The sequence below is a fragment of the Trichoderma virens genome (assembly GCF_000170995.1).
Source record: "Trichoderma virens Gv29-8 chromosome Unknown TRIVIscaffold_5, whole genome shotgun sequence".
NCBI classification, from domain to species: domain Eukaryota; kingdom Fungi; phylum Ascomycota; class Sordariomycetes; order Hypocreales; family Hypocreaceae; genus Trichoderma; species Trichoderma virens.
This window is the reverse complement of record NW_014013744.1, coordinates 993,457-1,018,907: the sequence shown is the minus strand read 5'-3', so window position 1 is coordinate 1,018,907 and position 25,451 is coordinate 993,457. Positions and strand designations below refer to the sequence as shown.

Below are 25,451 nucleotides of genomic sequence, written 5' to 3'. Positions count from 1 at the left end.
TGCACTTCAACGGCCTCTGCTGCTATGAGATAGACAAATGTGCTTGTTATATCCATATGCTAATTGCCAGCTAACCCTGTAAACCAACTACCTAAAATCTTGCAATCTTACGAAAAGATGCAAACACACGTGCTTGCCTATGATATCTAGGGCAAATAGGCAACCTGTCCAACTTCCTATTTCCTACCAAACGCCATCGGAATGCATCAAGAAGAACAAGCATTTGCCGCCATCCACTTTCCCTCAGTATCAAACCATATCTTCATAGCCCCCACCTTCTTATCTAGTGGCAGTTGTCCAGTTTACGAAATATGTTGAAGTCTTTCATTGCAATTCCCCCCACCCTCTTCAACTAAAAGCGATAGCCACCGTACTGGCCGGGAGCTGGCGCGCTGTATCCTGCAGGCGCTGGAGGCCACTGGCTTGTACTTCCACTTGCATCAGCAGCCCCGTATGGGAGCGACGGGTACGCATTTCCAGTTTCTGTCCTTAGAGGCGACTGTCGGTAGACATTAGAAGCAGGCGCAATTCGCCCATATGGACTGATTGGCCTTGGGAAATCTCCCGAAGCTTGCCGTCCATGAACTGGGGCGGTAAAACGATACTGTCCTCCAGTCTGAGCCTTCCAAGTTCCATAGTCTGGAAGCGGCGTATCCCGGAGCAGTGAAACCATGCCCTGTGCGTTGAGCCGTTGCGAGTCATAGGTATGGGCCGGAGGGAGAATGCCCAGGAGGAACGTGATATCTCGGTGAAGAGCTGATGACTGATTGCGGCGCTGCTGGTCCAGCCGCCGACCAGCCGCACCTTTGAGCGGAGATGTGCCTCGCGCGAGTCTCTTTGGAGGGTTGATCTCTTCGTCATCCGGTCCAAGGGGGCGTTTCGGAGACGCAGTGGCTCTGACGTACTGGGGTCGGGGGCTCAGCTCTCTCTGTGGCGGGAAGCTGTTACGCGCTGATGCAGGTTGCTCGATGATGGGAGCGGCAAGCTTGGGCCGCATCTGCGCAGCTTTTGAAATGATGACGGGGGCCACGATGGGATCGAATTTGTCGGATGAGTAGCGAGCCGCAAAAGTGGTGAGCTTTGGGTCTTCAGGGAACAGCTCTAACATCCTTGCCTCGATTTTGTGGATTTGAGAAAGTTCGCCGTATTGAGATTCATACTTGTGGAAGTAAGCGTATAGCGGTTTAGCCTTGTGAAGTGTCTCTGGATTAGCGACAAGGCGGTTAACGCAAGTCTCAAAAACCACTCGAGCATCTAGATCACGGTTAGACTTTGCGATTCCCAAGGATACCAAGACGTATAAAAACTCACTCGTTGTATCGTCCTTGGAATGCAAAAACTTCAAGTACTCTACGACAAAGCCTTCGTCATTCGGAAAGAGGCGGGCTCCACGCTCAAAAATCTTGGCGCCGACTGGATCCTTGTACACTACAGATTCCAACAGAGCGACGGCAACATACACGTCGCTCGTAAGACGCCCCTTTTGCCGAGCATCAGTGAACACTTTGCGCAACCCACCATCAGTCTGATTGCCTTTGCCTTGGATACGGCGAATTGCCCTTGCCATGGCAATCCACACGTATGAAATGGTTCGGGAAAGGAGGTTAGTCTCAGCAGCGTAGCCCTTCTGGATAGCAGAGATGCGCTCTTCGGCAGATGCCTTCTTCTGCGTCCCTTCTTCGTAGTCATCATCCTCGATTGACTGCTGCACAGGAGCTTCCTGTGCCGCCGCCTGCTTGAGGGTGGAGATTTCCAGCTTCTCGCGCTCTTTCGCCTTGTCTCCCAGCGCATACAACGTATTCAGAACATCGTCGTAAGGCTTCCGTACGGCCTTGGCGAATTCGGACTTGTCTCCCTCCCTTAGCGGGGAGGTGGCCTCGATATGGTCTGCATGCTTCAGAGCAAGCAAAACGCTCTCAGGGTTCGCAGCAATTCCTTGCACCAAGAATTCGGTTCCCAGCTCTTTATCAACGTCCCCAATATCGTTCTGGAGGCACCACTCAGCAGCATCAACCCAAAGCTCTGGCCAGAAGCGCAAGGCCATGAGGGCTTGCTTGTAGCAGTACAAGACCCGCTGCGTGAATACTTTCGGCTCGTCCGTCTTGAGCACCAGGGGGTCCTCCTTCTCCCATTCGATCCATTTCTTCCACTGGGCGACCTGGCTGTGAAATTCCTGGTCTCCTTCAAATCCCGGTGCCGGTGGTAGTCGGGGGAGGTTTGTGCGCTTCAAGTCTCGTGTAATATTATCCAAGGCAATGTTGCCGCTCTTGGCAGACATGTATCCAGGAGATCGTTCTTGGATAAACTTGCGTCCCTGTTGGAGGATTAGCAGAAAAGCACCACAATGCGGTGAATGGTCAGATACGTACTGTCACTTTATTAAGTCCCATCTCAAATTGATCATACTCTTTCCATAGGTTGTTCACTGTTGACATGGGGACCGTGATCGCACGATGGTAAGCTTTGCGTAGCTGGTCCATCTTTTGCTGATCCTGCCAGCCAGTGCCTCCGATTTGACCTGGGCCGCTCTTGATGAATTGGACATAGTCCTGCCAAATATTGCCCGAGTCGCGGTCAACGCCAATATTATCGATTACAAATTCATACGATTGGGTCACGGTTCTCCTAGCCTGACCGGTTGGGTCATTGTTGAGATCATTTCGGCGGCGGATATAGTTGAGGTAGACGGTCCAGAGGTTGACATTGGGGACTGTCATCAAGCATCGCCCAAAGAGCTGTTCAGCATCGACGAAGTTGTCCATGCCGAGCTCCAACTTGATCCATTCCACCCACACGTCGGCCTATCATTATGTCAGCCATGCATGCATATGAAGAAGAACTGAGGGAAAAGGAAGAAGCTAGACATCCATTCAGATGCATGGCGTACTTACCGACTGAGGGAATACTTCTAGGAACCGATTGTAAACCTTGCGAACTTCGTCCAATCTGCTGTTGCGCCTATGGTCGGCAATGAGATTCTCCCAAGCATCCAAGTCGCCTCGAGGATCCTCTTTAATGCGAGCCTCGAATAACGCTACCGGATCAAGGCTAGCCACAGGTGTTGCAGTCACGTTGGAAGGAGCATTAGTGGGAAGAGGAGGGACTGGAGCAATGGCCATCTTGATCTCAGTGGGCTGACCAACTTGGCTCTGCGACGCCGAAGGCTCGGCAGGCCCTGCGTTGTCTCCTTGGTCGTCGTCTTCATCGTCAGAGGCTTCCACTAAGAAGCCGCCGGACATTTTTGGCTTGGGTGTTGGACGTTGCGAAAGGACAGCGGGAGCGGCGTTTTCAGGGACTGGAGGGTCTGGGAGAACTGTTTCAACGGGGACATATTCAGGATCATAATCCCCTCCATCCTCTGTTCCATTTTCCGCTGATTCACCTGACACATGAGAGTCTTGAGCAAAGTTATCAACTTGTTCGTCGCTATGCTGAGTATGATCGCCTTCCGCGGCCGCAAATCCTTCATTGTCCCACGAAGTGCCTTCGGAAGCCATCTTGAGAGGCTTCTGTATAATGCAACTTGGAACACCACAGAGACACCGGTGGAGACCAATTAGGGGGTGCTTTCGACGATGGGGGAATTGTCAATGGCCACGCAAGAGGAAGGGAAACTTGGTCGGCTCGCTGCTAGGCAGTGATGCCAGGGTGCCGCGGCGGTTACGGATCGATCGACCTTGAAAGCTGCCAACTCTTGGTTAATAAAGCCTGTGTAGATGGAGATGATTGCAAGTTCCATACCCAATACCGCAATGCCAATGCGATGAACAGTCTAACGGATAAATACCGTTTGCGTCGCTGCCGGCCGGCAAATCGCGTCGCTCTTGGTCAGCGTCGAGGTCGAGGCCGCAGCGCTTGCTCGGGAGGGTGTCAAGTAGGTGTCGGTGCAGCACGATAAAGCCGCCGTCCAGCTGAGCAGGGCGCAACAGCGATGCCTCGATCAGGATTCGGGAGCGCGCACCAGAAGCGTGTCTGGCCGAGATGATGCTGTGTCGAGGTGAGACTTTGAGCTCTGAAAATTAAAGTCGCCCAAGCTCCCAATCGGGGAAGGTTGCGGACCAGGCTGGAGGTCTTATCGTGTGAGAGAGAGGGAGGTACAGGTACGGGCACAGGTCCGAGTACAGGTACGGGGTGGCTACCAGATAGCGACTAGGGAGGTACGTACCAATTGACTGGGTTGCCAGCAGCGATCACGGTCCCCGCGCAGTGCCACCAAGGTACCCGGAAATATTTGGTACCAGAAGTCTGAACATCCCACCTGTAAATCAAGGTAATCAAGGTACAGCGCCGTACACACTCGTTGGCTGGTGGCACCAGCTGCCAAAATCAAATCACAAGCGCCACACAAACCACTTAACGCGAAGCGCTACGGTCGCGTCTCCAGCCGCTATAATTGTTTCAACTTCTTCCTCTCGCAATCTGCCAGCTCGGCCTTTTCTCCCTCAAGTGCAGCCGTGTCTTGTCTCTTCTCTACACAAAAAGCCAGCGATTTGCACGTTCCTTTGCATTTGCATCGCTCTCTCGGCATCGCCTCTCGCAGCTAGCCTGACGCATCATCCTTGCCGTTACCGACTTTCTCTGTTGCCCCTCCGACGATTTCGATTTTCTATTCCCTTCTACCGCTTCGACCGAACCTCGCGCGCAGTTTTTCTCCTCGCTGCGTGTTTCAATTGGGGTCTCTCACAGCAAGCATCTCTACTCTGGTCCTTTTTTTCGCGTCGTCTTTCGTGAATACCCGCCACCATGTCTGTCGTGTCACTTCTTGGGGTCAAGGTTGTCAACAACCCCGCCAAGTTCACCGACAAGTACGAGTTCGAGATTACATTCGAGTGCCTCGAGCCGCTTGAGAAGGGTGAGTCATGATCATCCAGCCTGCCCAGACTCGTTCAATTACGGTAGCCTAACTCATTGCCTACAGATCTCGAGTGGAAATTGACCTACGTCGGATCTGCGACCTCGTAAGGCGAACCCCCTCGTTGGGCATCAGCTTCTAGTCCTGATTCTAACACATTGCAGGGACCAATACGACCAGGAGCTAGACTCACTCCTCGTCGGCCCCATCCCCGTCGGAGTAAACAAGTTCCTTTTCGAGGCTGAGGCCCCCAACACCACTCGCATCCCCGACGCTGATATCCTGGGTGTTACGGTCGTGCTCCTGACTTGTGCCTACGATGGACGCGAGTTTGTGCGAGTTGGATACTATGTGAACAATGAGTACGACTCGGAGGAGCTCAACGCAGAGCCCCCTACCAAGCCAATCATCGAGAGAGTGAGGCGTAATGTCCTTGCTGAGAAGCCTCGTGTGACTCGTTTCGCCATTAAATGGTAAGTACATGTCCTTCCCGTCACGCGCCCAGAGACAGATTCTAATTGTGCGTCATTAGGGACTCCGAGGCCTCTGCACCCCCCGAGTTCCCCCCTGAGCAGCCTGAGGCCGATCTTGTTGCGGACGAGGACGAATACGGTGCCGAGGAGGCCGAGGAGGAGGCCGCCGAGGAGGCTGCCGCCGAAGCTGCTGCCAAAGAAAAGGGCGAGGACTCGGAAATGGCGGGCGTTGAGAGCGAGCACCAGAACGGACATCACGACCACGAGGAAGAGGAAATGTCTGAGGATGGCAGCGTGGACATTGAGGGCGAGAGCGATGACGAACTAGAGGAAGAGGAAGAGGGCGAGGGCGAGGGTGAGGCGGATGGTGATGACGATGCCATGGAGGTCGACGACGCCTCAGCTGCCCACAAGCCCGTCACAGTGATGTCTTAGTCGATGCCAAGACACAACATGAACCAAGTTTCCACAAGGTGCGCCGGCGCTGAGCACTTCTCTCATGTGCTGCACCGTTGAGGCGGGATGATAGAGTTACGAAGACACGATGGGATGGGATGGGATGGCACCGGTTTGGTGGGAGGGGCAGGCGGACAGGCGGCTCGGTATAATTGGTGATAACTTACCCTTGCTCTCCTATGGCAGGAAAAAATACTAGTATATGACGGACATGATGATACCCGCCATGGTGTTGTTAATGGATAGAGATTCTGGCCGACGAGTATGATCTGGTCCGTCCTCACTGGCCTATCAGACGGACGTTTTTGTCGCTGTGAATGTCCGTGTCCGATTTCCATCATGACAGAGGCTCGACATGCATGATTCGGTGCGGAGGCGGAGCCCCTTTCTCTCCGCGCGGGATAGATTACTTGCCTTCCATACAAGATCGAAGCACCTCTGCGCGTGGGCGACCTGCTGGCTGGCCATTCCCTCGACATGAGACCCCCGCCTCCAGCCGCACCAACCCGCCCTGTCAGGCTCAGCCTCACTTTGCTCGCCTCACTTTTTGCATTGACACAACGTCGACTCTTAACCGCACCAAGACACCGAGCTAACGCAAGAAAAAGGGAAAAGGACAAAAGCAAGCGTCGGCCCTCCTCCCCGGCCTTGGCTTGACCTCCAGAGAACAGCCGCACGTGGGGCAGCGTCGACGCCATCAGATCTCACATCACCATCTTTGTCCGTGCGGGTGCAGCCTTTACAATGCCAAGATCTGCTTTGGCCGTTTGGCTGTGAAGCTGCTGGTGTTTTAACCATGTGAGTCGGGCGACTCCGATGCTCTTCGGGGTGCGTCATCTTTGGATTCGGTGGAGGGAGGCAGCCGAGGTGCGGACGATGATGCTGTATATAAACGTCTTGTTGTGAGACCCTTTTTTGGGATGGTTTTAATGTATTTGTGTTTCTTCTTGTGTCGTAGAGAGTGTTCATCTGTCTGTTATGGTCGCTACATCAATCAGTTGGAAACTACTATAGCCGTACTCTGCATATATCGATTGATCTGTCGCCGTCTCCAACCATGGCTGTGCAGCTGCGCAACAACATCAGCCTTGAGGAGCTCGTCAGATCCGTCGAGCATCACCACGAGCAGTACCTGCGCAGCCTCCACAGCTTCCACGAAGTTCTCAACCTCCAAAAGAAAGACGATAACCGCAACAACATCGTTCAAGGACTGGCAACTCCGCCTCTGCGCGCCCTCACCTTTACCAGCGATGCCAACAGCATCCTGCAAATGCTGCCTCGCCTTCGCCGCGACACTCCCGACACCCACGAACGACCACCATCATGCTATCCAACGCCCAAGTTCCTACCACTCACCCCAAACTTCCCAGCAAGCGGCGGCCACATCATTCCCGATGACGAGATTCCCTTTATCCCTCTGCTTGATCAGGCATCCACCCAGGGGTCTCGCCATCTACCCGCCGACGCAGCGACCATTTCGTCGTCTCATGTCCACCACATAATCACCCCGATGAGCTTCTCAGACGACATGCTCCTCAGACACCTCCAAGACTCGGAGTTCTGCGAAGAGTTCTCCGGCCTGCTGGATGATGAAGACGAGCCCCTGCGGCCGTGGGACATTGACTCGCCCCAGTCGTTCCGCGAGTTTGCCGCTGTTGAGAGGGAGCGCTTTGGAAGCTCGACGTTTGAGGTGTATGAGGTTGGGGAGGATGCTCGAGCAGTCAAGACGAATGTCGATGTCGAGGTGCAGGGCTTTGTCAAATACGTCGGCGATGACTCCTCTCTAGAACCTGCTGACAATATTGTTGATGCCCCGATCGTGTGGGAAGCCATCAAGGATATCAACCCCAGCGGCAAAGCCGTCGGTCGTATCACGTATGTCTCGTCCCTTATATCACCGTCCTCTCCAATTATTTCATGATGACATACTGATGAAATTACATTCCTAGTATCGTTCAAGAGCCAACGCCTCTTATGCTCGCCGCCTTACACCTCACCATGTCACCTCACTTCGACATGACGGAGCTTCTCCATCACCTCCTTTCCGACGACCACAACCGCGGCCGAACTCACGCCTTCATGCACCGCGCCTACGAACGAACCCCATCAGCATATCCATCCTCTCCAACGCTACCATCCCTAGATCCCTCCAACGGCATCAAAGAGACGCCACCAGTCTCTTTCTCATACCTCCGCCAACGGTCCTTCTTTTTCGTCTTCAAATACTACACCCTCCTCGGCGAGGGCCTCGATCCCGCTCCATGGCAGCTCTACGAAAAGCGCCCTACGGACAAGCGCCTCGGCGACCACATTGACATTGCCGAGTGCGGCTCCGTCCTTGCGCTCTCTCTCGGCGGCGAGCCCACCAAGACGCTCAAGATGAGGCCGCGCAGGGAACGAGCCAAAGAGGGCTTCCTGTTTGACACGTTTGGTCCATGGCACCTTCTCAGCATCCAGAGCTTCCCCGATGATGAGCATACGGTCAGGGGAGATGACTTTCAGCTCAAGAGCTTCTGCAATGGGCCATATGCCTTCTTGGAACTACTCATCGCCGAATATCGCGACGCCGGCAAGAGGAACCAGATCTTACATGAACGAATCACCAAGCTCATCACACCTCCTGTAAGTTTTTCACGAAAAGAACTATAAAGTCTCCTTCTTCTTACTAACATTTCCCCAGACAGAGTTCATGTTCGACCACCGCCTCCGTGACAAGCTCCTCTTCGAAGACAAGCACTTCACCTACATCCGCCGCTACTTCTGGGCCTACAACACCCTCGCCGTCATCAACACGGGCATCAAGGCCATGATCGCCGCCTACGTCGACACCTTCACCGACGACTTCTGGGCCGGCTCGCACCCGCTCCTCTGGCCTCACCCGTCCCCGCCGCAGTCCCCCGACGCCATTGAGTACGCCGCCAAGATGGCCGTCTTGCGCAGGGAGCTCGACAAGGTCGTCAGCGATCTGGGCGAGGTGCTCAAGCGCAACGAGCGCACGAGGAAGGAGATTGAGAACCTGAGAGACCAGCTGTTCAGCGGGAGCTCCATCAAGGAGAGCAGGAGGGCCATTGATCAGGGTGACAATATTCGCATTCTGACCATGATCAGCATGCTCTTCTTGCCCCTGACATTCGTCACTGTAAGTTGTCCATACTCCCCCCAAAACCAAATAAATAAAGCAAAAAAAGCTAACAAAAAACCCCATCAGTCCGTCTTCGGTATCACAGAATTCACCATCCCGGTGACAGACTGGCGCTTCCCCCTTACCATGGTGCTCGTGAGCGTCCCCTTCATGATCCTCCTCTACCTCATCGAAACCCGCCCCTTCGTCCAGTGTCTCCGGGCGCTTCGCCGCACCGCTCACGCTCTGCCTCTCCTTCCTACTCGTCTCATTCGTCTCTTCTTCCCATTCCGCGAACCTGATCCCTCTTCCCAAGATAACAGAGTTACCTCCACGCCTTCGTCACCCAAAGCCCGAAGGAGGAGACTCATTGTTGGCAGGCGAGGCGGGAGTGGCAGTGGTGCTGTCATGTTGTCGTGGTTTCGGCCTTGGGCCTGGATGAGAAAGGCGGCTAGCGGAGAAGATATCGACTTGGGGAGAGTGTAACGTATATAATTACACTATTTTTCAAATATCAGTAAATGAAGGGAATAGACAGGTATCGGCTCTACATGTATATATATCTCGGCTAGCACAACTTGAAGTTTATAAGTAGCAATAGATAACATCACATAGAAAGCAGTAGCGAAATAAGAAATCAGATATGATCATGTCTCGCAGCGCATCGTTTCATTCCCTAAAGCTATAAGAGCAAAATGATAAAAATACAGGAATAGCCAAGACTCATCCAATGAATTATTGCATTACCAATGTGGTCATTATTAACGACAGCCAGAAGAAAAGAAGAAAAAAAGAAACAGAAACAGAAATAGGAAAAGACGAACACTTCATTCGCATGAGATTTTTGCAAAAAAAACTCCTCCCAATTCAAGGACCAGCCGTTGGGGGAAAACACATATAACGCATCTCTCCTTCCCATCATTACCAAGGTATATAAATAAGCATCGTTACAGCCCATCCACCCGCTTCAAAGAGAAACCGTGGCAAACCTAGGAGCGTACAAAGGCCGCATTACTAGTCGACACTTAAACAAGGGAAACAAAGCTTCCGTGATGCTCCATAACGCCCTCTTTTTCCCCTTCCATTCCCCTTTGCATATAGTCGTGGTGTGCTGATGAAATACGCACTTGACATGGCGGCACATAAAATGGTGGCTGTGCCGTCGTCGAAAGCTACCTCACCATCCCTTCTTCCGAGCAAACCTCTTGTTGAGCAATGCAAGGACCTTGGGAACATTAAATTGAACGTATTCCAGGTCCAGTTCGTCCTGGTTATCCTTTTGCATCTCAAGCAGATCGTCAAGCTTGAGATCGAGTTCGAGCAGTCCTCGGTTACGGCCTTTTCAACTCGTTAGCGCGTGATAGACATTGATAGAGAATGGAAAAGAAGAAACTCACCCTTGTAGTGCAAGGAAATAACAAAGGTGCCTGGTAACGGACTGGTAAAGTTAAAGTAGATATTGGCCCGCCTGTTATCCGGGACATTGCTCTTCTGAATGACACCTTCTTTCTCCAACTGTTGGTGCGTAAACTTGTATGGTCCAAGAACCTGCTGTTTCTGCTGCTTTCGCTTGGTGCCTTCGCTCTGCGATCGTACATTATGAAGGTAGCTCTTATATGTGTCCAGTTGTCCAACCAAGTATGCGTTGTGATCACGAATAGTCTTGAAGACTTCTTCGAGTTTCTCGGTCTCGGCAATCACACCATCCTTCAGCGAGCCCAAATGTTGGAGCTCCTGCTCAACTTCATCCCTCAGCAGATCAAATTGGTCGGCCTTGTCGATGACACCGAGCTCCTGTAGCTGAGACAAGAGCTCCATGGCCCGGATGCCCTTGCGTACCATGACGGCGTCATTGCGGCTCGTGGCAGCTGCATCTGCAACGCGCTCAAGTCGCAGCGGTCGCCTCGAGACGGCACTGTTCTGAGGGATGGTTCGCATGATCTGCACAAAGATGGACTTGGCTTCCATAAAGTACACTTCCTCCTGTGTAATATCCAGTGCCGCGGTCAAGTCGTCAATCGCAGTCTCCCATCTGCTAAACAAGGGGAGGTTGATGACTCGATTCTCCTTGCGAGGCACCTGGGGAGGGGCCGAAGCCAGCTCAGACACGATGATGGACAAGTGCGATGATTCATCTTTACACAATTCGGTGCGATGCTTCTCAATCAGCGAATGCATTGCATAGATTTCGTTGAGCGTAATCTCAAGCTCAAGGTCCTTCTTTGAAAGCGCAACGTAATTGTCCATTTCCAGACTTTCGTAAAAGTCGCCGACCTCGCACAGGTCGAGCATGAACTTGTTGATCCTGTCCTTGTTCTGCTGGATAAAGGGCTGCAGCTTAGCCATGTAAGGCTCCTTGGAGTACGAAGGCTTGTTTGCCAAGTTCTGGAGCATCTTGGCAATCAGAGTGAGGGTTCTGCGAGGTCGCTCAGCAGGCGTTCCGTCAATGAGCATGTACGACTTGGGGGTGACAATGGCCGGGTTGATGAAGCGCAGGAAGAAGAAGCCACCGATCAAAGTGCAGATAATCTGGTCGTTAGCATCGGGATACTTGCGCTTTGTCAAGCTTCTGATCTGCTTGCAGATCCAGCGAATGCCGTAAGGAGCCTCTTCCAGCCCATCGATGATGGTGGACAGGAAACCGTTGGCAATCTCGATGAGCATTGTCAATCGCGGCTCGATGATGGCTTGGACCTGGGGGTTTTCCGCCGCTTGCTCGGCGGTAATGCCCTTTGGCAGGTTTGGCGGCAGCGTGCCGGTGTCTTCTTCAATCTGCTCAACCATGCGTTCATAGACTTTGAGGGGGTTGATTTCCAGATCCAGGTCTCGCAACTCAATCAAGCTGTTGATTCTATCGGCCAGTGCAATCTTGAGGAAGCTTTGACCGGGGCCTCGTCGCGTGTAGGTCGTCATCATGCGGGAGACGGGCGTATTGGCTCGAAGCAGCGAGGAATAGTCAGGGGTGTTGTCGAATTGATAGGTAAGAACAGACTAAAGGAGAGGAGGAGGATTGTCAGACAAGGGACATGGCATCGCAGCCAGACTTGGGAGCAACATACTTGAAACATGGTCAGGAGCAAGTGTTCTTCTCGGCTTTCGTACTGGTTTCCGTAAATGGTGAACATGACTGTCTGGAGGAGTGAATCGATTTCCGACATTGAAACGAGTCGGCACAGATGCGCAATGTGTCTGGGTTCGGACTGCAGAAGAAACATGAGATTTCCATATTTTTGCGTCTTGTCGTCATTGGGGAAGACGCCTTCTTCCATTTCGGTATCATCAAGATGGCTGGCTACTTCGTTTTGCTGTAAGGACGTCAGAAGCGTTCATCAGACAAGCATCACACCGCGTTTTGATACGTACTTCTTCCAGCGCCATGCGGTTCTGGATGAGCAGCGCGATTCTGGAGTCAAGATAGCGGACGTCCTTTTCGAGGACAAAGTTCTTCTTGGACTGGGAGGAGATTTTGGATTTGAGATCTCGCAGGGCTTTCTGGGCTGTAGAATTGGGTGTCAGCTGTGGTGTGCTCCCAGGGGGAAAGGATAAAAGCCAGGTTTAGTGCATTATGTATTACCTTTAGCGAGATCGTCCTCAATTTGCATCTCTCCTTCATTTGCTGTCATGGACATGTACAGCGCGGACATGGAGTACCGCTTTGACTGGCGCGCAGAGCGCGAGCCATCGTAGGTAGACATGGTGTTTTGCCGTGACAATTGTTGAAAGGAAGAGGTTGACGCAGTGGAGGCTCTCGAGGGGGTATGGAGCATGACAGGCATTATGGGTATTTGGCGCTGTGCGACAGAAGGGAGGGTCGGGCCTTGTCGCCCCAGAACCTCGGATTTCGTCGACAATAAAAGAAACGAATCGCCGTTATTAAGCGATAACGCTCATCACTCGGCAAAGCGATATTCCAATCGGGGTTTGTCCAAGTTGATTGGCCTTTATTTCATGTGGCTCACGTCGTCGGCCAAGATTGTGGAAGCGAGGGAGGGGGGAAAGAGAAGAAGAAGATGCTGTGTCGCCAAACAAGGAGAAGCAGAAAAAAGGTGCAGTCGCTGATGGCACGCTCGTGGTACAATTTGCGTCGACTTCGGGAGAGCTTCACAAGCGATTTGACGGTGGTGTAACGATTCGATCGAGGATATCCCGTGCAGGCCAAGGAAAAGCGCGGACGGTGGTGATGCCAAAACCCGCTTCCGGCCAACGTAGCGCTGGGGAGCGTTCTATCTCTGTCAAGCAAAAAACAAAGAGGGAAAACTATGCCGCTGCCGCATCCAAGACAAGAAGAAGAAAAAAAGCACAAGCAACAACACACGTGCCGAATTCAAAAAGAAAAAAAAAAAAAAAAAGGGCGAGAGAAGGCTTCCGTCTGGGATAGAGTCGCGCAGGAGAGGCGGGATAGAAGAGTTAAGAGTTGCTGGCGAAGGCGTCAGGGCAGCGTCGCTAGCCGAGCGACACAGTTGCAAATTTCGGTTCGAAAGAGACGCGCGAGGCAAAAGGTTGAAAGCCGGATGCGAGCAATGCGGTCGCCCAGAGTGCAACTTGGTGCAACTATAAGCCAATGCGAGCGGGCGACAGACGACGACGGCAGAGTTGCGGAAAGACACGAGGCAGGGCAGCAAAAAGGTTTGTGGCTGCTGTGATGGGTATCAAGTTGACAAGATGCAGGAATAAAACTGGAGCAGCGCGCCTTGTTTGGGAGAGTTTGAGAGGGGAAGCACGTCGCCCAGGGGTTGCAGAGCAGAGCGGCCACCCAGCAGCTGCAGGCCGCAACCCAATCAGGGCAGCAGCCCAGAAAAAATGAAAATAGGCACGGGCGGTCCCCAACGGGCTAGACTGCCCTCAGGTTGCCTTCAGGTTGCGGCCATGTGCAAAGCCTTGAAATGTGAAATGAGTTTGACGCAGCACCACTTCTGGGTATGTACGAGTACCTGGCGCGCCACCCACGATGCGCAGTGGGCACAGGTACAGACCCGGCCAGGCGCTAAAGTGCCGTCCCACGGCCCTGCAGTGGTCTGGGGTAGCGCTGCCAGGCCCTGCTCAGGGACAGACGGAGTACCCGCCCGTCTATCGGAAAAGGCTGCAGCGCTGCGCACTTGTCAGGGCAGGCCAGGGGTATCAGTGGCGCGTGTGCCCACCAGTGCTAGCGTAGCGGCGAGCTATCAATTGATTCTTTGTCCAGTGCTGGGCGACGACTGATTCTGCTGCCGTCACCTGCATGCAGCCATCCATCGGGAGCACGCCCTATCACAGAGTCGCATTGGGCTTTTGGCAGACAATAGCGGTGTTGAAGAGCCAAGGCCTCGTGCAGCAGCATGCAGGCATCAGCGAATGGGCGATCCATGGCGCCATCCCCATATCGTGTGCGACGACGACGCCGTTCAACTGGAGGCTGCTGGGCTCTGTACTATGTACATCCTCGTACAAGTACTGCTACTGTCCCGTAGCTGCGAAGCAAAGCATAGAGTGCCTTACGGTCCTAGTGTCTTCTAACCTTGTTTCTCTGTGGATACAATGGAAGGAAGTTTTTTTTTTTTTTCTCGCCCTTTTTCCTCCCTTTTGTCGTCACAAACTCTCTCCAAGCATCATCCACGACAAAAGCCCTTTTTAGACCCTTTCCGTGCCCTCATGTCCCAGACACGAGAAAGATAGTTCCGCCTAGCCCTGCTTCCAACAGGCCGCTAGAGCAAAGGGCATTAGCACGAGTAAGGTGCTGATCCAATGTGCAATCCAGAGGGGCGGCGGGGTAGCGATGCGTGTAGCGCCGAGCCATGAGCATGTACCTGCTACTCGGGGCGTTGGACAAGAGTTTGCATGAGCCTCGCAGCACCCTGCACGTTGCGAAGTAGCAGTACCCGGCTCGTGGCTCTGTTCTGGCAATCAGGTACATGTGCCTGCCAGCATTCGAGCGATGATACCCTCAAGGCCTTAGCCAACTCCGGCCACCGGATAAAATACAGCCAACGGCGACAGCATGGCCCCCATGAAGTTGCACTCGCGCGTACTGGCCATAAGCGAGCAAGCATGGAAGCAGGCAAACGAGGTTCGGTTCCTCGATTGTCAGAATCGAGGGAGACTGGCCGGCACAGTGCTTTACTATGTACCTTTGCTGCATGTGATGGCATCTCTACTCTTGCATCACAACGCCAATGCCCGTCTTGAAACCGTCGACGCCGCGTCTCAGATGGCACGCACTAATTCCAGGTTCTATGCACTCAATGCAGCCCGACGAGGTTTGAGAATGACGTCTGGCTCTCTTCTAGCACGAGTGCTCATACTCGTACTTGCACGGGCACAGGTGCTTGGCATCGCAACCGAGAGCGCCATGGAATGTGAGCGAGCGTCTTCGTACGGCTCCTTGTACAACTACTAACTCCAAGTCGAGACTGGCCCTCCCTCGATGGAGGGCACCTACGAGTACTACAGTACAGGTACGCGACGAGCACCCGCCTGTACTCGTACTCCGTCATGTATCAGCACACACTGACGGCTCTGAAACGCACCATTTGCCTGTCACCTTGTCTGGAGTAGCATGGGTGAGGCGCCAGGGGCATGTGGGGCCCGGCCCAGATGATTTTGCCTATCTGCTGCGAACGGAGCTTTGTGCGGAGGATAACACAAAAGCTGTATCGATGCAGCCCCCTTGGCGTCGCGGTTGGGGATCACCATGCAGAGTTGCTGCGTACGGAATGCAGGCTCATCAGAAAGCCCGGCGGCGCGGAGCCCCTTTCCAGCAGATGGAGACGCTCTGTTCCGGAGGTGAGTTTTTCTAGGTGCATGGACAAGCTATTAGATAACCTTGGAAGTACTAAGCTTTTGCAAAACTGTCTATTGAAAATGATGAGCGCCAGCCAGAACTGCTAGCCACTGCCTCCCTTGCGTAAAGTGCCCACTTGAAAACTATCCGCTCGTCAAGGGGTCCCATGACCGGGCCAAGTGAGATGAAATTGATTTGTTTAGCGGCTAGCGCCAGATGCGGAATAGGTCCAGGTACGGGATACGGAGTGTCAAGCTCGATATAATTCCCGAGAAACGAGGGAGCAGAGAGAGAATCAATGTCATGGCACGAAATCGCGCGATGGCATCAGATCTAGACCTGGGAAAAGCCCTCTCCTCGTATGCTCGTACCAGTACTACTTACAACACACCGTGTTGTATGTAATGCGCAGTGATAGGATCAAATTATCTACGCTATACTCGTATGTGCCGTTGCTGCGACTACGACTACGGCTACGACTACTAGTATTAAGAGCCGAATGTCTTGGCTATCCCCCCCCACGCCTTCTGGCCGCCGGCCCAATGGCATATGCATCCTCCTCAGGCCATCTTCAACACCAAACCAACGAACAAGCTCTGGTGAGGCGTCTGATATTGATGCATTACTGTATCTCATGCGCTTCTTGTGGTTGAATGCGTCTCTCTCCTTGCAGTCCTCCAATCTCAGGGTATTCCCAGAAGGGCAGGAAACCTCCCCCAACATCCCACCATGAAGCACGTCCCTCTGCACTGCCCGTGCTCCCCCTGTGATCTGCTGGTTTGCCGAGTGAGGTCTTGCCGCCATGTTACGTCAGAGAGCCTTCTTTGGCCGCCAATCCCTCCCAGCTTGCCAGCGCCGCTAGTTTTGTCCGCAGCACAATAAGGTAGACAGGGCATTGAGTTAGACGTACGAAATACATACTTTAGCTATTCGGTAAACGTACAATGAAGGCTGGTGGTCAATGCTACCGAGTCTAGAATACAAACGGGTATTAGTCGATGGCTGATGACCGTATCGTGATGCCAGGGGAGAGGCGTAGTACGAAGGTGCTAAAGATTAGACTTTGCAGCTTCGTATCACACAAAAGTACAGGTAAGATTTGCTTCTTTCGTCACTCGCTACGCGAAGCTTTGTTGCAGCATGCCCGCACAAGGTAGCATTGATGATGCAAAAGTTTGTGCGGGTAGAGAACGAGTGTTTAATCTTGTTGGTGAAGTTTATCAAATCCGGCGGGTGGACCCAGGTCTATTAAAACCCAAAGTTGGTTCAATCAATCTCGGAGCGTCTTAGACAGGGAGGGAGCATGCCAAGGTACAAGTGTAAGTACAGCCAATTTTTACTGATGGATGGTGACGGTGTACCAAATCACCGCCACGGAGATTGGATGCAGCGAAACCACATGTCTAGATGCTCATGGACTCGTAGATGCTTATCACTTGTTTCCGAGTCTCCTCTTGACCATCCAACCGATTTACAGGGCGGGTTCACGCATCGACTAAGCACCTTGGCACCCAACGCTGGATGATGTGAGCGGGGCCGGTTGGCTAAGCCGAAGGGGCCCGGCTGACTGTACCAGAAGCCCGAACTCGTTGACGCCACTCCATCGCTCAAGCTCAGTTCCGTAGCCACTCCAATTGCTTCGCTGCTCAGCATTCGACTTCGCAGTCTGACATATCAAAGTCTAAACAGCAACAATGGCGTTCCGCTCCTCCCTCCGTCGCATTGCCCTGGCCCGCCCCGCCTCCGTTGCGCGTGGCTTTCACTCGACGCCCCGCGCCCTCGTCAAGAAGGGTGACGAGATCCCCAGCCTTGAAGTGTTCGAGAACTCGGCTGGCACCAAGGTGAACCTGGCCGAAGAGTTCCAGAAGGGCAATGGATACATTGTTGGCGTTCCCGGAGCCTTCACCGGCACTTGCTCCGGCACTCACATTCCGTCGTACATCAACCACCCCAACCTCAAGAAGGCCGGCCAGGTCTTTGTCGTTGCTGTCAATGACCCCTTTGTGTAAGCAATTGCTGTTGCGTGGAGAAGCTGAGAGACAATGCTGATTGTACGCTACAGTATGAAGGCTTGGGCAGACCAGCTGGATCCCGCTGGAGAGACTGGAGTGCGTTATTTTACCATTCATGACACGCGTCTAAACAACAACTGATGAACATATACAGATTCGGTTCGTGGCCGATCCCACTGCTGAATTTACCAAGGCCCTTGATCTCGGATTTGACGAGGCTGCTGCCATTTTTGGAGGCGTCCGAAGCAAGCGCTATGCCTTGAAGGTGGAGGACGGCAAGGTCACCGCCACCTTTGTCGAGCCAGACAGCACTGGCACTGCCGGTGAGTTTTCGTCTTCTTTTAAGAATTGTCAAGTCAAGGAAGAGTCTGACTCCTTATTCGTTTATAGTGTCAATGGCCGAGCAGGTCCTCAACTAAAAGGGGAATCGAGTGGAAGAAAATAGGCCAGCTTTATAGTACATGCATGGCATATTAGGCGACGAGGTGCAGTGTTAGCGAGGTCAAGGGACATGGTGCTTACTGCACATCGGAATCTACTAAAAGTGTCGCATTTTCTCATCCATAGCAGCGGAGACCTGGAGCAATCTAATCGGTTCCTGATGACTAAAGATGGGCAGAAAGCGAGACGCTATTATAGCAGCTGAGGAACGTACGAGTTGTGTGATGGTAAAGTCTTGAAAGCTGTTTTCTGTCTGAATCAGCATTGGAGCTGCCTACAATCCACTGCCAGCAGTGCCAAGCTACCTACTACGACGACAATAGTCCGCCATTCTACGCTTCCAATGTCCAATTCCATTTACTTTCCGCTGCGCACTGACTGCTAAATTCTTGAAGCGATGCTGCCTGGTAATGGACCCTCACCTTGTAAGCTCCATAGCCTTGGCACTAAGGCAGGCATCCAGCCTTGAAAGAGAATGGCGCTCCAGCATCCAGGGTAATGGCATCTGAAATTTGCCAGAAGACTACTCCGTACCTAGTATTATGATCGCTACTAATATATGTCTTTCAGTACTACGAAATGAGCATACGAGTATAGAGGCGGTGTGGTAATCACTCATTGAATCGGTTGTATTTTGGTTTTGCCGAATTGGGCATATAGAGTGGGCGATTAAGAATCGAGGCTCGGTGCTATGCGGCTATATATAGCCTATGTATGTACATAGAAATTCCGTTATGAATTCCTCATTTCTATAAACCACTCGGGACTGCTAAATTACAAGGCTGAATGAGAAACTTCCAATATTACTAAGTAACCTCCCTTGCCTCCCAGAACCTATCCCAAGTACCGACGGGGCCAATTTGGCGTGCTGGCTACCTACATGTCGCCACTCAACGCCGGCAATGCACGCAAACATCAACTGCATCAAATCAAATCCACGGCCCGTCGTTGGCCACCTGACAATGGCCCGCTGCAACCGCTCCCTGCTCAGCTGCCTGCCTGACTCAGCATTGCCGAAGAAACCCCGGTGCCTTAGTTCACGCCTCGCCTGCCCAACTCGACTTTCTTCATCCTGTCCTGTCGCCTTGTCATGGCCTGAAGCACTTATATCAAGCATTTGTCTGGTCCTGATTTGCATCCTTCCCTCTTCCTGATTCACCCTCCTCGCCGCACAGTGCTTTCCTTGCCCTCCCCAAGCCTGACTTGCCGTGGATGAGCAACGTGCTGCCCTCCCTTTACGCTCAGTTCGCTCAGTTCTAGCCCATCCTTGCGTGCTGCACCTGAGACGACCAAACGCCGTCATCAGGCCCCTCTTAGTGCTGCACCACCATTTTTCTGCCGACGCATCATCGTCGACTGGACACGCTCGCTGCATCTCCGGGCACCACCGTCACGATTCCTCCTATAACCAGAAAACGAAAGGCTGCTGAGGCGACGATCACATCCACCGACACTGACAACGCTCCCCAGAAGAAGATCGTCGCCTCAGCCAGTCTCGCCGCCGCACCTCCCACACCCGTCACCACCCACGAGATGGACTCCGAGGAAGAGTATCTGTCCAGCTCCGATGAGATGATGCCGGACGATAGCGGCGATGAAATCTCCGGTGCTGAAGGTAAGCCATTCTGCCCTCCCTTTACCGGCCCTCTCGGGCATCGCCTGTCAGCCTGACTAATCCATGTTGGTTCTCTATTCTAGACTTTGACGAGGATGACTTCGACGAGCCTGACCCGGATTTCGGCCTCTCGGCGAAAGATCTTGATAAGAAGAAGGTAGCCGCCCACGCGGTATCCTTCAAAGTATTCGAACCATCCGACATTAGGCGCCAACAAGATGACATGATGAACGACGTCAACATGATCCTTGATATGAGCAAGGAAGACGCAGCCATAATGTTACGCCATTTCCGATGGAACAAGGAAAGATTATTGGAGGACTACATGGACCGGCCAGAAAAGGTCCTAGAGGCCGCTGGACTGAACAGTAACTCTGCTAGCCAGCCAAAGCTACAAGCCATTCCCGGCTTCGTCTGTGACATTTGTTGCGAGGATGAAGAGGGTCTCCAGACCTTTGCTATGAAGTGCGGCCATCGCTACTGCGTTGACTGTTACCGCCACTATCTTACCCAGAAAATCCAAGACGAAGGCGAGTCTGCTAGGATCCAGTGCCCGTCGGATGGATGTGGTCGTATTCTAGACTCTCGGTCACTTGACCTCCTTGTCACGCCTGAGCTGACTGATCGCTATCACGAACTGCTCAACCGTACATACGTGGAGGACAAGGATACCTTCAAATGGTGTCCTGCCCCAGACTGTCCCAACGCCATCGAGTGCGGAGTAAAGAAGAAGGATCTGGAGAAGATCGTCCCTACTGTGGAGTGTCTCTGCGGTTACAGATTCTGCTTTGGATGTCCGAATCCCGATCACCAACCAGCACCCTGCGACTTGGTAAAGCGGTGGCTGAAGAAATGTGCAGACGACTCTGAGACGGCGAACTGGATTTCGGCTCACACAAAGGAGTGCCCCAAGTGTAGCTCGACGATTGAGAAGAACGGCGGATGTAACCACATGACTTGCCGCAAGTGCAAGTATGAGTTTTGCTGGATGTGCATGGGACTTTGGTCTGAGCACGGAACGAGTTGGTACAACTGTAACAGATACGAGGAAAAGAGCGGAGCCGAAGCTAGAGATGCCCAGACCAGGTCCCGTACATCTTTGGAGCGCTATTTGCATTACTACAACAGATATGCCAACCACGAGCAGTCTGCGAAGCTCGACAAGGACATTGCGCAGAAGACTGAGAAGAAGATGGTGCAGCTTCAGACCACATCAGGCATGTCTTGGATCGAAGTCCAGTATCTCAACTCAGCATCCCAGGCACTTCAAACATGCAGACAGACTCTCAAGTGGACCTATGCATTTGCTTTCTATCTAGCAAAGAACAACTTGACGGAGATCTTTGAAGACAATCAAAAGGATCTCGAGATGGCTGTCGAGAACTTGTCCGAGATGTTTGAGAAGCCTATTCAAGATCTAGCCGACCCAAAGCTCAAGGTCGATATCATGGACAAGACCTCGTACTGCAACAAGAGGCGCATCATCTTGCTGGAAGACACTGCGGAGAATCTTGCAAACTGTAAGATAGGCCCTGCTACCCCGATCCGTGATTCCTTTTACTAACCATGATTGTATAGCCAAATGGAATTTCAATGCGGACCTCATGACAGGATCTACAGTGTTGCTTAACAGGCGTTAAAAGCAATGATACAGTCCTAGCCGATGGGGGCGCTTTTATTCACCGGCCAAGAGACTTAGCAGGTGCGCATAGTGCATCTGCACTTACAGCGTTGTGTGAAGCGCTCATAGAGCAACACGGGAGATTTCCTCTCCTCTATCAGCGATGAATCACCACCACTCATTGAGCGATCATGTTCCAGCGTCAGGGATTTTCGCTTTTCGCTCCCCCAAATATAGACTACCGGTGTTATTTTTAACGATATTCCATGACTCAACTATGGCGTTTGGGAAATTAGGCATGGTATATGGGAGACGGGCGGGTTCTGCGGTTTTTGCTTAGCTGGGTGCTATTCTTTGTTCCTTTTCTTCCCCTTCCCCTCATCTCCTCATAGCCTGTACCATTGTCATTTCGGTCGATTTTCCTGTGTTGTATGCATACGAACCCCCTTGTTTAGTTCAGCATATGGCTGCAGCATGCACTCGCTTAGAATACGAGGATTCACGATACATTAAAAAAGTGCATCCCTGGGAGGCAATACTAGACGATAGGAACTTGATGCCCCTTTCTTCCCCACTTCGCTTTTATATCTTGGTAGTTTGAGGCGTTAATGTACAGAATGTTTTTGATATAGCAAAGCTGTGCAGATATTAAAAGGTAGCAACGACACTCACCTTGTGACTTGCACGCAGTGTCTCCTCTCCGCTGCAAGAATTTGTCGGACTTAACGATGGGGTACTGATGAAGAACTCAAACTCGATACTCAATTCTTTCATTCTACCTAAACTATCTATGCCTTTAGTACTCTACTATTTCCAGTGATCAGTGTCATCCACGGACTCGAAAGTTTCATTCCGGCCAAACACAATGCTCTCAAAAGAACTCTGACAAAGCGACCAAACCTGGGGTTCCCCAACACGCAGAGAAAAATACAAACACCAATTTGTCGCGCGCGTCCAAAGGGTTTTCCCACATCCCAATCCTTAAAACGAAAAAAAAAATAAACAAATGAGTTTCTGAAGCAAACGCCCGTGTATCTAACATCATTAACACATTAACATTTAACCACAACCCCCCCAGAGTTCCAAATGTGTCTGATGAGGCGGGTGGATAAGATGGGTAAAAAGGAATGACGAGTGGCAGTACAATGCGCTGCCTCTAATCTAAGAATAGGCGAAGCGGGCGAGGTTGAGCTTTTTGGTAGGAAGCTTGACCTCTTCTTCTTCCTCTTCCTCTTCATCCCCGTCGCTATCGGGTATGATTTGGTCTTCGCTTCCGCACGGCTTATTTAGTGCCTCCATTTCATCCAAGTCTACCTTGGGGAGAGGGACAAGCGCAGGGTCGACTGGCCTTTTGGCGCTCAGGCTCTCATCGGCGTCTTTTCGCGGCATAGGCAGTGTTGGAGATGCCGGAGCTTTTAGTGCCCACGCTCTCATCCGTTGAAGAGGGGTTTGCCTTGCTCGGGCAGTGGAGGGTGCGGTGGATGCTGTAGAGGCAGCGCTGAACACTGAGGAGTGTTGTGATGATGTTGACGCTGGTGTAGCCGAAGATGTAGAGGAATATGAAAAGCGGGATAGCCTGGATCGAGGGGGCGTGCGGGTGATTTGAGGCGTCGAGACTGACGGCTTTGGAAGAGGCATAGAAGCATCGACCAAAGGCTCGGGCTTGTCATTGGGGATTTCTTGCTGGGTGGCCTCCAGAGAGGTGAGTCCTGTTTCCTGGCTTGTATTCGACGGTTGACTAGTATCTTGCTGACTAGTATCTTGCTGACTAGTATCTTGTTGACTAGTATCTTGTTGACTGGCATCTTGTTGACTATGATCCGGCTGACTAGCATCTGTCTGAGTACAGTCTTGTTGACTAATGCTTTCGGGCCGACCAGGAGGACGATCCTTTTGCTTGTCAGAAAATATTGAAACACCTTTCTTTAATGGTCCAGACGCCCAGCCTTCAATGTCAGGTAAATTTTTGAGTGCTTCATCCAGGGAGTCGTCTGACAACATCAGATACACGTCGCTCTGTGCCTTGCGTGGGCTCTTCCTAATTGCTTTCTTGGCAGGGAAGAATCGGCTCTTCTTTGGTGAGCCATCTGCGTCATCATCAAACAAGTCGTTACACAGGCGTGCCTTCTTTGGAGGCCTGGTTGAGGCGTCTGCCTGGGGTGGGCGGCTGTTTGACACACTGGCTAACAGATTAGAAATTGGCTCAGTTCGTCGTCGATACAGGCGAGGCGAGGTTCGTGGAGCGGCTTGCGTCAACTGATTTGAACCTGTGTCATCAGCCGACTGTCCCGACTGCTGCGATTCAGGTATGTAAGGTCTCGGCAACGGAAACACTCGTGAGACGGCCCCTCCTTGAGTAATTTGCGAAAGTCGCTGAGGGTCGACGGAGAAGCAATTGGCGTCCATCTCGCCCATAGGTATCCGATCATTGCCCTTGAAATACGAATTGATGGGCTTGGAAAGCGGACGAGCCAAAGCATCACCGGCCGCGGCACTCTGAGAATGCCTCCGCTTGGAAGGCGTAGCGGGCAGGGTGATCGGCAGCTTCGTAATGGGATTCACATCGCCGCTTGCGATTTTACGAGCCATCTCTGGCTCAACGTGAGATCCAATAAAGGGCATTTCCTCTGCTGTATGCGTCCCATCCAATTCTGTAAGATGAACGAGCTCTTTCTTAGTAGGGCAGAATACCCATTGATGCAAAAATGTGAGCTCCGCCTGGTAGAACAGAGTCAGGTAGTTCTCTGATATACGCTTCCCCTCAAATTGTAGCAAGCGGACAATGCGCTCAGGGGACTTTGTCTTTCGCAGCATCCGGTACGCTGTTTTGAGCCCTACCCCTGGAAGGCCGTTGAGATAATCACAGCCACTCATGATTGCCATTCGTCGAAATTCAGCATCGCTCCAGCCAGTCAGAGAAATCTCACGGCAGGCACAGAAATCACGTCGGTTGATCTCAATGCAGTTTCCATATTGATCCAACTTGGTTAGCAGCCGCTTTGCTCCAAAGACGAGCAGATCTGAGTCGTCTGAAATAATGCCATCGACGAAACCGTGACGCTCAAGGTAAACGAGCTGAGCGTCTGCCTCATAGGGGGCCACGACATAAGGAATATCCATCTTTTTCAGCTGCTGAATCAGGGCGGACGCCATTTCGGGAGTGATGTCAATGCATTTCTGAAACTCCTGGGCTGCCTGAGAGGGCTTCCCGGCCTTGAGGTATTCGTTGGCGAGCTTGAGTTTATCCTCTCGCTTTTTAGCACGAGAGGCCTCGGTAGCAGCCTTGCTGGGGAGAAAGTCGCCATCAAATACCATGTATGGAGTGACACCAAAATGCTTCAGCATCCTGACTCTATGCAAAGCGGCATTGATGAACCTTGAGAGATGAGGTTAGTTAGCTGCATTATCATAGAGCTAAGCTAATTGGACTCACTTCTTGGTAGGCTTTCCTTGGCCTAGCTCCACGGCACACGAATAGGCAGCCCGGTGAAGCCATCCGTAGCCGTCGACGGCCAGAGTCTCTCCATTGAACTTTTTCAGCTCTGTCGGCTTCTGGATAGATTTGAGAAGCGGCAGAAGCCCTTTTCAAAGTTAGCATCACCGTAGTTCCCCAACATATGCAGTCCTGGTCACCCATCCGCAGCCCCATCATGTTATATCCATACCTGATACACCCATTTTGATACCCCACACAAAAATCACCAAATCCAAAGAATAATCAGCAAAACTTCAAGGGCTTCCGCCGCGAATGGCCCCGGTCCGCTCCCTTGGTCCGCACAAACCAGCCAGCGTGCTCATATATCGACTGGCTGGCCCCTGGACGCGGTGACTGCTGAGCACAAGGCCCAAACAGACAGGGCACGTCGCGCAGTAAGGAGAGATGCGGTAGGAGTCGTGTAGCTACAAGAAGGCAGGGTCACGCGTCGTGACAGCGGTCTGCTTGGGAGGAGGCTCGGGAGAGGATGAGTGTCTGTCGGTGTAGCAACTGATGCGATTGAAGCGGACAAGATTCACGCCTGAGGTACGAGTTGCATCTCGGCTAACGGGCTTATGGCTCTGTAGTCGCTGAGACAAGACGCGCCGGGGGGGGGGGGGGGGCTTTA

At 52.4% G+C, this 25,451-nt stretch overlaps 8 protein-coding genes across 8 annotated transcripts; 5 read left to right on the top strand and 3 right to left on the bottom strand.

Moving 5' to 3' along the window:
- Nucleotides 1-352: 352 nt before the first annotated feature.
- Nucleotides 353-3,497, bottom strand: TRIVIDRAFT_36687 (uncharacterized protein; the record flags this gene model as incomplete). The annotated part of the gene is made up of 4 exons (XM_014102288.1): nucleotides 353-1,254; nucleotides 1,312-2,314; nucleotides 2,370-2,801; nucleotides 2,892-3,497. The coding sequence occupies 4 exons, from the start codon at nucleotides 3,495-3,497 to the stop codon at nucleotides 353-355; spliced, it is 2,943 nt and encodes a 980-aa protein (XP_013957763.1).
- Nucleotides 3,498-4,743: 1,246 nt separating this feature from the next.
- Nucleotides 4,744-5,760, top strand: TRIVIDRAFT_64020 (uncharacterized protein; the record flags this gene model as incomplete). The annotated part of the gene is made up of 4 exons (XM_014102287.1): nucleotides 4,744-4,852; nucleotides 4,919-4,958; nucleotides 5,017-5,325; nucleotides 5,385-5,760. 4 exons carry the CDS (start codon nucleotides 4,744-4,746, stop codon nucleotides 5,758-5,760), a joined length of 834 nt encoding a protein of 277 aa, XP_013957762.1.
- A 1,105-nt stretch (nucleotides 5,761-6,865) lies between these two features.
- On the top strand, nucleotides 6,866-9,178 carry TRIVIDRAFT_123756 (uncharacterized protein; the record flags this gene model as incomplete). Its single annotated transcript, XM_014102286.1, has 4 exons — nucleotides 6,866-7,656; nucleotides 7,731-8,403; nucleotides 8,462-8,920; nucleotides 8,990-9,178. Coding segments are annotated over 4 exons (2,112 nt in total), but the record flags the coding sequence as incomplete, so codon positions are not given.
- A 901-nt stretch (nucleotides 9,179-10,079) lies between these two features.
- On the bottom strand, nucleotides 10,080-12,597 carry TRIVIDRAFT_55950 (uncharacterized protein; the record flags this gene model as incomplete). Its single annotated transcript, XM_014102285.1, has 5 exons — nucleotides 10,080-10,240; nucleotides 10,300-11,893; nucleotides 11,962-12,207; nucleotides 12,266-12,399; nucleotides 12,477-12,597. The coding sequence occupies 5 exons, from the start codon at nucleotides 12,595-12,597 to the stop codon at nucleotides 10,080-10,082; spliced, it is 2,256 nt and encodes a 751-aa protein (XP_013957760.1).
- A 2,279-nt stretch (nucleotides 12,598-14,876) lies between these two features.
- TRIVIDRAFT_64023 (uncharacterized protein) lies at nucleotides 14,877-15,786 on the top strand (the record flags this gene model as incomplete). The annotated part of the gene is made up of 4 exons (XM_014102284.1): nucleotides 14,877-15,234; nucleotides 15,283-15,333; nucleotides 15,380-15,661; nucleotides 15,716-15,786. 4 exons carry the CDS (start codon nucleotides 14,877-14,879, stop codon nucleotides 15,784-15,786), a joined length of 762 nt encoding a protein of 253 aa, XP_013957759.1.
- A 1,489-nt stretch (nucleotides 15,787-17,275) lies between these two features.
- TRIVIDRAFT_215825 (uncharacterized protein) lies at nucleotides 17,276-18,278 on the top strand (the record flags this gene model as incomplete). Its single annotated transcript, XM_014102283.1, has 4 exons — nucleotides 17,276-17,664; nucleotides 17,722-17,767; nucleotides 17,826-17,994; nucleotides 18,062-18,278. The coding sequence occupies 4 exons, from the start codon at nucleotides 17,354-17,356 to the stop codon at nucleotides 18,088-18,090; spliced, it is 555 nt and encodes a 184-aa protein (XP_013957758.1).
- A 927-nt stretch (nucleotides 18,279-19,205) lies between these two features.
- Nucleotides 19,206-21,979, top strand: TRIVIDRAFT_79851 (uncharacterized protein; the record flags this gene model as incomplete). Its single annotated transcript, XM_014102282.1, has 3 exons — nucleotides 19,206-19,727; nucleotides 19,811-21,247; nucleotides 21,306-21,979. The coding sequence occupies 3 exons, from the start codon at nucleotides 19,646-19,648 to the stop codon at nucleotides 21,365-21,367; spliced, it is 1,581 nt and encodes a 526-aa protein (XP_013957757.1).
- Nucleotides 21,980-22,509: 530 nt separating this feature from the next.
- On the bottom strand, nucleotides 22,510-24,930 carry TRIVIDRAFT_37141 (uncharacterized protein; the record flags this gene model as incomplete). The annotated part of the gene is made up of 3 exons (XM_014102281.1): nucleotides 22,510-23,057; nucleotides 23,226-24,724; nucleotides 24,782-24,930. Coding segments are annotated over 3 exons (2,196 nt in total), but the record flags the coding sequence as incomplete, so codon positions are not given.
- Nucleotides 24,931-25,451: the final 521 nt, after the last annotated feature.